This window comes from Pteropus alecto, unplaced genomic scaffold (assembly GCF_000325575.1).
Source record: "Pteropus alecto unplaced genomic scaffold, ASM32557v1 scaffold79, whole genome shotgun sequence".
Classification (NCBI taxonomy): domain Eukaryota; kingdom Metazoa; phylum Chordata; class Mammalia; order Chiroptera; family Pteropodidae; genus Pteropus; species Pteropus alecto.
The window spans coordinates 2,939,932-2,952,451 of NW_006494612.1; the positions used below are offsets into that span (position 1 = coordinate 2,939,932).

A 12,520-nucleotide genomic window follows, 5' to 3' on the forward strand; every position below is an offset into this window, starting at 1 on the left:
TAATGGTAGAAGCGGACCTATAGAAGCAGACATCCTTGCCTTTTTCCTGTTCTTACAGTGAATCCCTATTTAGCATGATTTTTAGTGGTAGGCTTTTCATATTTACTGTCAAATTAAGGAAATTCCCTTCTATTCAAAAGTGTGCTAAGAGATTTGATGACACATGGGTACTAAATTCTGTCAAAAGCTTTTTCTGCATTTATTTATCTGATCATACGAGTTTTCTACTTTCTTCTGTTAAATGTAATGAGTTATGCTGATTCACTAATATTTGAAAATATCAATTCCTGAGACAATCTCAACACAGTCATGGTGTACTGTCCTTTTTACATATTGCTGGATCAATTTGCTAGTATTTTCTTGAGAGTGTTTGCATCTATGTTCATGCATTTTTGGGAGCGGCTGTATTTTCTTTTAATATTTTTAACAGATTTTGGTATCAGAGTTATTCTGGCCTGTAAAACAAATTGGGAAATATTCCCCTCCTTTCTATTTTCTAGAAAAAGTCTCTAAAGATTGATATTATTTATTCCTTAAATATTAGAATTCAAAACTGAAACTAGGCAAGAAACATTACTTTGTGAGAAAGTTGTTTTTAATTACAAAGCCAAAACCAAGGGGCTATTCATATCTGCTACTTCTTGCAGCACTTTTAGTAAATTGTATTTTCACTGAATTTGTCCATTTGTCAAATTTGCTGGCATAAAGTTATTCATAATATTTCCTTCTATCCTTTAAATGGCTATAGGATCTGTAGTAATACCCCATTTTTCATCACTGATGTCAGTAAATTGTGTTTTCCTACTACGGAAAGAAAAAGTTTTAAATTCCCTCTAAGCACTGCTTTAGGTGAATCTCATAAATTTCAGTATGTTGTGTTTCCATTATGATTTAGCTTGAAATATTTTAAAATTTCCCTTGTGATTTCTTCTGAGCCATAGCTAACTGACAATTTAGTGGCCCCATCCTTTAGACAAGTGTGGTCATTTATTTTACTTATACAGACATTATAAACCCTTCCTTAAAATTATGCTATTATTGCTTGAGACAGTCATTTCTCTTTTAAAGAAGTTAAAAAATGTAATCTTTTATATTTACCATTGCTCGTGCTCTTCATTCCTGCCTGTAGCTTCTTTCAGTCCTTTAACATGTCATTCCATTGTCTCTTGATCTCCACATCATTTACCTTACTGTTCTCTTTTATGTCATGTGTCACTTTCTGTGTATGGCTGCTTTCAAGATTTTCTATTTATAACTGGTTTTTTAGCAGTTTAATTAGGATGTGCCTGAGTATAGTTTTCTATATATTTATTTGCTTGAGATCTGCTAAGCTTCTTTGACACCCAGACTAATTTTTCTTCCTCCTAAATTTGGAAAATTAGTAAACATTATTTTAAAATTGAGATATAATTCATACACAAATCACTTAAAATTCACCATTTTAAAGAGTACAATTCAGTGGTTTTTAGTATAGTCACAAGGTTGTGCAACCATCACTACTAATTACACAATATTTTCATCACTCCAGATGAAAATATTCATATCTATAAGCAGTCACTCCCCATTCTGCCCTCTCTCCAGCCCTTGAAAACCACTAATATACTTTCTATCTCTATAGATTTGCATATTCTGGACATTTCATATCTAAGTCATATAATATGCAGCCTTTTGAGTCTGTTTTCTTTCACTCAGCAAGCTGTTTCAAGGTTCATCTATGCTGTAGCATGTATCAGTACTCCATTGCTTTTCATGATCATACTCTGTCGTATGGATACACGTTTTGTTTATAAACATTTGGGCTGCTAAACATTTAGGATGCAGCCACCTTTTGGCTGTTATGATTAATCCTATGAACATTATGTACTACAAATTTTTGGGTGGACTTGTTTTCAATTCCCTTGGGTATATAGTCATATGACTATAGTGTAATTAGTGGGTCATATAGCAAGTCTATGTTTAATCATTTAAGGAACTGCCAGACTGTTATCCAAAGTGGCTCCATCATTTTATATTCCCAATAGTAACATATGAGAGTACCAATTAGTCAACACTCTCTTTACTTGTTATTGTTCAACTTTTTGATTACGGCTATCTAAGTGGGCATGAAAGAGAGACTTACTGGGGTCTCTCTTTGCATTTTCTTAATGACTCATTATGGTGACCATCTTTTCATGTGCCTACTGGCCACTCACTTATCTTTTTTGGAGAAATGTCTACTTAAATCCTTTGCTCATTTTTAACTGGGTTATTTACCTTTTTATTATTGAATTCTAAGTTTTTTAAAATATATATGTCCTGGATACTATATCATTATCAGATATATAATTTTGCAAATATTTTTTCCTATTCTGTGGGATGTCTTTTCACTTCCTTTGAGACATGAAAGTTTTTCGTTTTGATGAAGTCCGATATATCTATTGTTTCTTGTGCTTTAAGTGTCATACCTAAGAAATCACTGCCTAATCCAAGGTTACAAAATTTACTCCTATTTTTTTCCTAAGAGTTTTAAACTTTATCTTTTTTATTTAGGTCTTTGAGCCATTCCTACTTATTTTTTTTATAGGGGTCAATTTCTTTCTTTTGCATGTGGATATCCAGTTGTTCTAGCACCGATTGTTGAAAAACTATTCTACCCCTCACTGAATTGTCTTGGCACCCATACAAAAAATCAACTGCCCATAAATATATGTGTTTATATCTGGACTTTCACTTCTGTTCCATTTATCTGTCTATCCTTATATGCCAGTGACACACAGATTTGGTGTCTGTATCTTTGAAACCAAGAAATGTGATGAGTCTAATCGTTATTTCTTAAAAATAATTTTCTGGCCTATTCCCTTGCCTCTCCTTCTAGGACTCCAACTGCATGTATGTTAGACTACTTGATATTATCCTAGAGGTCACTGGGTCTCTGTCCCACCCCCACTCCCCATTTTCTTCTCTCAGTTCTTCACATTGTATCCATTTCTATGGCTCTGTCTTCAAGTTCACAGAAACTTTCAATTCACTGTTAAGCCCATCCAGGGAAGTTTATTATTCAGATATTATTCTTTTCAGTTCTACAATTTTGTGATCTTATTTTAAGTCATTGAGTTTTTAATAGTTGCTTTAATTCATTTTTTGCTAATTCCAAATATGGGTTACTTCAGGATAAGTTTCTATCTGCAGCATTTCTTCTCCCTGATATGGTTCAAGTTTTCTTGCTTATTTGCATGTCTAGTAATAGCTGATTATACACTTATATTTTGAATACAGTGTAAAGGTTATAGATTATACTGTCTTTCTTGATGACTTTTGTTTTGCCTGATGCTGCTCTTTAATCATAAAAAAGCCTTAATTTTAGGATATATTAAGGAAGATTCTGAGTAATTCTTACTCTATAATAGGAATTGGCAAATTTCTTCTGTAAAGAGCTAGGTGGTAAATGTATTAGACTTGTGGGCCACACAGTGTCTACAGCAAGTGCTCAATTTTGCCATTGTAGCCCAAAAGCAATATGTAAATGAATGAGCACAGATGCTGAATTTCAGTACTTTACTTATGGTCACTAGAATTTATATGTCACATAATTTTTATATGTTGCAAAATATCATTCTTCTTTTGATTTTTTTTCAGCTACAAAACATAAAAATCATCCTGAGATCACAGGCCATACAAAAATTGTCAGTGGGCTAGATTTGGCACACAGGCCAACCCTCCTCTGAAGTATAATCCTTACTTCTACAGCATGGACTTTCTGGTGTCTCAGATAAATGCCCAGTATGTTAACTAGGTCTCTCCCACATCTGGCATCCAACATCTCCAAGCATCATGGGACCTGTCCCACTCAACTCCCCTAACACACACTCTCTACTAGACCTTAAGGAATATCACCTACACATGTGTAGCCCAGCTCTCGGCCAAGTACTCTTGGGGAACTCACACTTATATATCTTTTCCCTCTTCTCTGATACTCTGGCTGGCAAGTTCCAGGTGCTTCACAGCCCAGAACTCTGATCTCTCCATTCTCAGCTCAGTAGAACTTTCTTACTCTGCTTGAGTTTGACTCCCCATTACATAGACAGAAAATTGCCCTGAAGCACAGATAGGCTGAATGTGGAGCTCACCTTTTTTGTTCTCTTTCTCTCTAATGTCCAGTGCCTGAAACAGCTCTACTTCATATATTTTGTCCAGTTTTACAGCTGTTTATGGTTGGAGAAAAAATCCAATCCAGTTACTCTGTCATAGCTGAAAGCAAATGTTAACCTTGATAAATATTTGATGAATAAATTAATGACTAAAACTATATTTCATAAAGTTTTAAGTATGTATGACCCTCAGTGATCTCCACCTCTTGGTATTCACACCTTTCTTTAATTCCTTCCCCCTGGAATGTGGGCAGGACCTGTGATCTGCATTTAACCAAAAGAATGTGGCAAAGGTTATGCGATATTACTATGAGTAAGTAGCATTATATAAAACTCCAGTCTTGCTAACAGACTAGCCCTAGAGGCTCATTTTGTTGACTCAATGAAGTAAGCTGATATATTAGGAAAGTCCATATGGCAAGAACTTCAAGCAGCCATTAGATGCCGAGTGTGGCATCTAGCTGACAGTCAGTAAGAAGATACGGTCCTCAGCCCTACAATCACAAGGAAATGAATTCTGCCAGCAAACTGAGTGAGCTTGAAAGCAGATTCTCAAGTCTCCAGGCAAGAATGTAGCCCAATTAACATCTTGATTGCAGTCTTGTGAGACCCTAAGCAGATAACCCAGGTAAGCCTGACCCACAGAAACGGTGAGATAATAAACATTTGTTGTTTTAAGCTGCTACATTTGTGGTGATCTGTCACATAGCAATAGAGAACTAATATCATATACTATTGATATGTACTATAAAACAGCTACGAACATTTAAAGCCAGGAAGTACAGGTATCAGAAGCATGGGAGAGACTATGAAATATACTCAAGAACAAGGAAAGTTACCTCAGACTTATGTCATCACCACACAGTGGAAGAAGCCTAGATATGGTACGTTATCTGAAAGAGACACAGTGGCTTTTGGCCTAGAAAGAAAGAACTTGTCCACCAGAAAAAGGGTGTGGTCAGTCACACAAGTATACTTAAAGAAAAAGTCCCAGTCAGGACCACTGGTAGGTCTAAAAACTTAACTTTGTCTGGTTACCATCCCTCAGCAATGTTTTGCACAGAAGCACTTGCCTTAATACTGACCCTATTTTGCCCAGCAAATGTCACTGTCAAAATTCAAAACTAAAATTTCTCCCCTTAATAATCACTGTCAAAATTCAAAACTAAAATTTCTCCTCTTATCAAACCAAAAGACAATTTAGTACCATGTTATCAGACAAGAAAGAGAGAAAAACACTAAGTTATTGTTGATTCTGTTTACTCTATGAAACTTTACTTAGGATAAGCAGTAGAACTGGGCATTTTAAATGGCCCAATATTTTCACGTGATGTTACTAAATTCTGAATCACACTAATGTCTCTTTTAAAAATTCCACACTGTTAGCAACCTTTTGATTACAATTTGCAAGCCTACAGAAATAATGAAAATATCAAAGAAAAAAAGACAGAGAAGTAAAGCAAAGGTAGCATAATGTTAACAACTGGCAAATCCAGATGAAAGGTACATGGATGATAATTGGAGAATCCAACTTTTCTAATGTTGGTCTCCCAGCCCCTACCCATGAATCCACTCTGAACTACAAACTGACCACGTGTGGAGAGGAGGCAGGGGGTTTCTTGGAGACTTTAGTGCTGAGAGAGAGAGAGAGAGAGAGAGACACAGAGAGACACAGAGAGACACAGAGAGACACAAAGAGAGAGTGTGTGTGTGTGTGTATGCGTGTTTCAAAAGACTGAAATCTAGGTTAAAATATATCATTGCTACTCATTTATTTATTCATTCAACAATTACCGAAAATCTAATAAAAATCAACATGTATCTTTGAAAGCAAATATAAAAGAAGTAAATTCCAAGCAGTCTGGTTAAAACACAGAAATCATTTGACATACTCACTACAATATCATAAAAGAAAACAAATAATGACATACCAACTGACAAAGTTGTTACTTAATAAATTTAATCTGTTGATGACAAAATATTTTCTAGAAACTTAAAACCTGCTTCCTCACTCTAAAAGCACTGCTTTTCTACCTGCAAATGTAATTTTTACTCATTTTCATCATAATCAATTGAAAGCCATAAGGTAATACAACAGAAGTGGGCCTACAACAATCAATATAAGCTATCAGTCAAACATCTGGGGACAACCTTAGAGATAAGCTAAGTCTTATAACCCTAAATAAAGAGAATTTAGTATATAGACAGAAATACGAGCAACAGTTTTCTTCCAACAGAGACAACGGTCAGAACGAATAAGAGCAGCTAAGAGAAACACATCAGTAATTTGAGAAAATTTGTAACATCCTCTATAATTTCTTTATTAGCTATAAAATTCTGCTTTTTATTTGATTTCTCTAATAAACTTTACAGCTGGGAAGAAAAATATATGATCTACTGAGGACCCCAAAGAGCAATTCATTTTAAAATACAAAGAATAAACCCATTACATGTTAACATACAAATCTTCTTTTTGTAAAAAAGTAGCTCTATTTTCCAGAACAACAATAACAACAACAAAAAAATCTAGGGAGAAGACTGGCACTATTTTACAGTTTCGCAAATAATGTCTGGCTTAATAGAAAATAGATGGATTATGTTATTTGCTTCTACATTCAGTATTCTGCAATGTTGTTTTGAAGTATATAAATACACAGACTTATAAAATTATGTAGTTGGAAAAAGGAGTATCATTTTAATAGTCTTTTCAGATTTATGGATATTCTTTTTTGATACTACACTAAATTCAATAAGTATAGTTTATTATAACATTAATGTGGAATCTGAAACCACATCAATAAACATTTCAATCTGTGTTATATTAAAATCCTGATTCGCCCTCTAAATGGCTCTTTTATACATGTATGATTTTGTAACATCATGCATTGGTCATTTGGAAAATTTCTGTTTGTTGAGTTAATGTAGATCTCCAAATGTTGACATAATTCATTACATAAAATTTCTTAAAAATCAGATTTGTTAAAATGACCACCAATCTCATCAAAAAAATCCTTTTAAGAATAATAAAGCTGTCAAGCTTATTGTAGCAGATACATGTTTTCCAGAATTCTAATTTTCACTTAAAAGTTCAAATTTTGTCATTGGAAACAAATACTGTCAGTTGTTTCACTTGCAATGACAGGTTCACTTTATTTTCAAGAAACTGATTAATACCCAAGTATGAATAACTACAGTTGGTCTATCAGTCAATCTTTCAAATAAAAAAAATGGTGTTTCATGAGAAAAATGGCTTGTTCAGCTTGCAACTCAAACAAGGGCACAAGCGCTTTTCCTTAGGACAACCACAATACCTGGCATACAGCGTTAAGTGTTTTATGTGTACTTCCCATTTTATCACACAGGAGATTAAAAAGATATGTACTTAAGAGTGAAGATTAATATTAATAATTTGTACTGCTTCATCCAAAACAGTCAGTGTGTAGTGGTGAAGAATATAATGACTACTAGTACAGTATGGTGCATTGTCTTACTTCGTGCTAAAGGGCCAACAGTTTTACCCACCAACACTTTTGCAGACCATTACAAATGTAAACACAGTGGAAAAGGCAAATAGCATCTTAATATTATTAAGGAAATAGATTTGACCTCATGAATCCCTTGACAGGATTCTGGAAAGTCCCATGGGTCCACTTTGAGAATCATTACACTATGCCAATCCTAACAATTCTAAACCTTTCTTGTCATTATTATAATCCATCGACTCATTTCATTGATAATTTCAGAGGGCTTAGTATGTAGTACCAGTAAGTACCATAAAGCGGCTGAGTGTTTGAGTGTCTTTGTGTCATTCACCCAAGCTCCTAGAACAGTGCCTGGCTGGCACACAGCAGGGCTCTCTGTAATTGTTGAATGAATAAAGAATAGATAGCCATGATATATTTTAACCTAGATTTCAAAGTTTTTTAGCATGTACTACACACACACACACACACACACACACACGCACGCACGCACGCACAATCTAATTATTGAAATTATTTTTCAACATAAAATGGGAAAGACTTGTTAGAAAATACAGGACCTCTGCCCTTATTATGCTTGGAGCAATTTTATCCTCACACCATTCTAACCATTAATTATTATATATACAGATAGTCCTTGCCTTGGACGGTACTGATACTCATACATATCAGAACCATGTCTCATTGTGTATAATTCCATGGTGACTAAAATCTGTGGTAACATAGTACTGTGCAAAGAACGTTAGTGCAAATAATAGGGAAATAAATTTCAATAACCCACAAATTCAATTTCAGTAAGAGAGGAAGGAAAGCATCTTAGGAAGAATGAGTGAGCCATCTTTGGGCAGTGACTTTAAATGAGTGTCCCTTATGGGAAAGCATATCAAACTAAATGACTTTTCAAACTTTTAATATGCCTCCCTCTCACTATCCATTACCACTTGAGAATTACTGCCTCAAGATCAAATAATAGAAGTGGTTCAATCCTTCAGAGGTATTTATGAATTGCTTGGGGGGCAGGGATGGAGAACCAAGATGATTAGGGGGAAAGAGGGACCAGTACTTTATAAAATATTGAGACAAAATTAGGTTTTAATAAATCTCAAAACAGAATTAGATCAATTCTTTAGACTTCTCTCTCCTAATCCTTCTTTCAATTCAATCAAAATTACCCAGTGTTAGGTTGTCTCCTTCCCTACTCCCATGCCCACATCTACACTCAAGACTTTGTTCTTCTTATCTGCAATTTTTTTAAAAAAGAATATGAATATCCCAAAATATTATAAATTTTAAACACAGTTTATTCGGCTCCAACAAAGAATAGGTGTTTATACATTAAATGTTTAGAGTCAGGAAAGAGTCAGGAAAAAAACTGAAAGGTATTTTATAGGTAAGCACTAATGGCAGCTTAGCAATTAAAAAGTGCCATAGAAAAAGCAATAAACAACTTCGCTCTTTAAAAAAATCTATTCTAAATCTACTTACTATGTATCACAAGTGGGACAAATGGGAAATGCTATTTAAACTATACCTTAAAATGTACTGTGATGTTCCAAGGAAGAGCTGAACTTGATGCAAGAAGATCAAATAGCAAACCAATTGGATAATGCCTAAAAATGAAAGAGTATATTTTAAGAAAGAATAAATAAAGTTATAGCTATAACTCCAAAATCAATTTCCAGCACATTCTAATGTCAAATAGCAGGGGGCTTTAACCACGAATTTCAGGAACGTGACATTTTATACTGTTACTTGCCTGGGCTAATATGGTATAATTTTCAGGCATCCAGTGGTTTTCCTTCTAACCATTTCATTCCCCAGAAAAGCCTCAATGTACATAATGGGACTGTGCTAAGGTATATTTTATCAGCATGAGCAGTGCTATATCACAGTACTGTAGCATCTAACTATCATCCCAGCATTCATATTGGGCAACCAGATTTTTAAAATTTATTTAAATATATTTCTGATTTTTAAAACAATTTAAAATTAAGAATTGAGAAGAGCAGCTAAAAGAACATGCAGTTGCCTATTCTGTGGTTATTACTACATAGCATATGAATTTCCAGTCTTTTACTTATGCATACAAATCTAAATTTAGATTAAGCCCTTCCTTTACAAACTGCTTTTTTCACATAACTATATGGCAACATTTCCCAAAGTCATTGTCTGTTCTTCTGCAACCTAATTCTAAAGTTTTTTTTTTAAATAAAATTTGGACTTCTCAAATAAGAGAACATTTCCTAATATAACCATTACTCACAGTGAAGCAAATTATTTAGCAATAAACAAAATTAGTAACACAAACCTTGCAGATTTCAATGGACAAAACTTATTTTTTAAATCACCCTTTTAAAAAATCTAAAGCAGCTTCCTTAGTGACTCAGAATTAAATAATAATGCCCAACAAAGGCAAAAAGAGGACTGCTTGGTGTGATGTACAATTCTGTTCTTTCCTATATACTAGTGAATTACTCCTAGATTTAAGAGGTGAAAAATTTGAAAATATATCTTATTTCTCTCAAAACAAGTGATCCAATATACTATCTAAGTTTCAAATATTAGCTAATCTATATGTCTGCTTATGTCTACATAATTGTGGAAAAGTCATCAGTCATTGGAGATTATATATTTATTTAGAATGAATTTAGGATGAATGCCCTGCTAGTAAAATAAAATAGTGATAGCTTTAGTCATATCAGTTGTATCTCTTAATAATAACCCTTAACCTCCTCTCCATTCGAAAGTCAACATCTACCATGAATCTTTCAGAGACAGAGATGAATAATGAATGAAATTTTGGACTACCTAAAAAATAGGATGTTTACTTCAGGAAATTTTGAAACCAGAAAAAAAACTCTGGCCTCAATCAAAACTTAAAATAAAAATAATTTTTAAAAAATATTACACTAGAGACAAGTTATAGAATTCTATCTAATTCTGGTCCTTCTCTCTGATTCTTAAAATTGTACAAGCTCTACATAATGGCTTGTACTTTTACCAAAATGACCTTTTTATTATTCATTCCTTTTTTTTTTTTAAAGAATGTTCGTCTTAAGTATCCACAACTAAGTTAAGAATGAACATGAGTATTTAAACTAAAAAAGCAGCTATTGCTTTCCAAACTCTATGCAGTACTGCAGATATAATTATGGAATCCTTTTAGCAAGTTCAGCAGTTGAGCTGTTGGATAGATTTACCAGTGATTCTATAAAATGGCTAGCAATTCAGTATTGTACACTTTCTCTGCCATTCACAATGGAACTGTATGCAAATTCTAAAGTTAAATCAAATATTATCTTAAAGCAATCTATAATGTCATAAAAAAATCAAATATAACTTTTAAAATAAATAGTATTTGGGTCAGAATACAAGTTAAACGTAAGACTCATAATCAATTATTTTTTTACCCTCAATATTAAAAAAAGACTAAGTGCCCAGAATCTTGAACAAAGTAGATAATAAAAAGCTGTGAATCCATAAATCACAGAGCCAGAGAAGAGTTAACCCTCAGTCTATCATAAAGATCAAATGGCCCCAATTTTAGGTTCTGAATATCTTTTCTTAGCAGTTCTAGTTTAGGTTTGATCCTATATAATGTTTATTCTTTTTTAAACATCTTCCAAAAACCACAGAGAAAACTCACTTAAAAAAAAAGAAAAAAACTTATTCTACCTAGTAATTTCCATGTAGATCCACTGGACCCTTTTATAAATCTATAATATATTATGAGATTTTGGTGATCTTATTTTCTCCTCTATCTTAAAACGTGTTGTGAATTCATCATTCTAGGAATTATTTTATCATTCCTTATCAATTATTCCCAACTACAATTTAAAAAAATGAAAACAGTAAGAATTTAGAATAATAGCATGCCTAAAAGGATGATACAATAATGCATCTTTCTTCCATTTTCTTACTGTGTCACCTAAAATATTAATACATCATATTTCAATAATTAAAAAAAAAAAGAAGATGCAGCTCTCATCTTTGGAATCTGCTTTTAGCTATCATTATTAATACAGCTGAAAATTCAAAATGTCTTATTTTCCTTCTATAACGGAAAAGAGAAGAAAATTCAGAAAAGATGTTACACAATTATTAGATGAATCAGAAGATCTTTGTAGAGACAACACTACTTTAGATTTTAATGACAATGGTAAAATTGATCATTTAAGTAAAATCTCGAACCGAATCTTTAGATGATGATATACTAGATGAATTTTATAGAATTCAATAACTAATGAATAAACAATATATTTCTAAGGACAGATGGCATTCTTATCCACTTATTCTATAGAAAAAATTTCACCATGCAATATTTTATGACAAAAACCTGGACCATTCCATGTTGCTAAAAGGATGTTTGACAGTATTTTTTCACCTTTTACGCCATTTGTGCACTGCAATTTGCTTGATGGTAAGTGGGCAAATGCTAAAGGCAGATTTATCCACCAAGATGACTAAAGGAATCTGATGATGTAGAAATGAAAAAGTGTTCAATTGATTATTCTAACTGGTATTTACTAATGTAAAAAAGAAAATATTTTACAATAAAGGCATAAACTGCCAAAGGTTTTAAAAATTTCTTCAAGCATTGCTGTTAGGTGCAAGAGCCAGAAGCAATAATAAGCTAGACCTTCTTAGAGGCCTATTTGAATGTATGACAACTAATAAGCAGTTAGTTGCATTCAGATGATGTTGCCCATTTCAGGTATATATATACCTTCAAAACCAGGAAAACATACAGTTAAAATACAAATTTGCTGTGTTTAAATGCTTATTAAAATTTCTAATAAAGTTCTTATACACTATTCCTTAATTCTTACTTCTGTAGGTTACTTATAAAATGATTTAAATATATATATATTTTAAAGTTCATTGATCTCAAGTAAATGATGATGACTCTTT

The 12,520-nt window shown here is 33.1% G+C and overlaps 1 protein-coding gene across 3 annotated transcripts in view; it reads right to left on the reverse strand.

The window, feature by feature from the left end:
- The window catches only part of ATG5 (autophagy related 5), a 117,488-nt gene that overhangs the window by 83,427 nt on the left and 21,541 nt on the right, over window positions 1-12,520 (reverse strand). For all 3 annotated transcript variants that reach the window (XM_006926043.3, XM_025042402.1, XM_015600124.2), the window contains exon 4: window positions 9,141-9,219. In XM_006926043.3, the coding sequence (XP_006926105.1) occupies window positions 9,141-9,219 (79 nt within the window). The remainder of the gene's footprint in view (window positions 1-9,140; window positions 9,220-12,520) is intronic.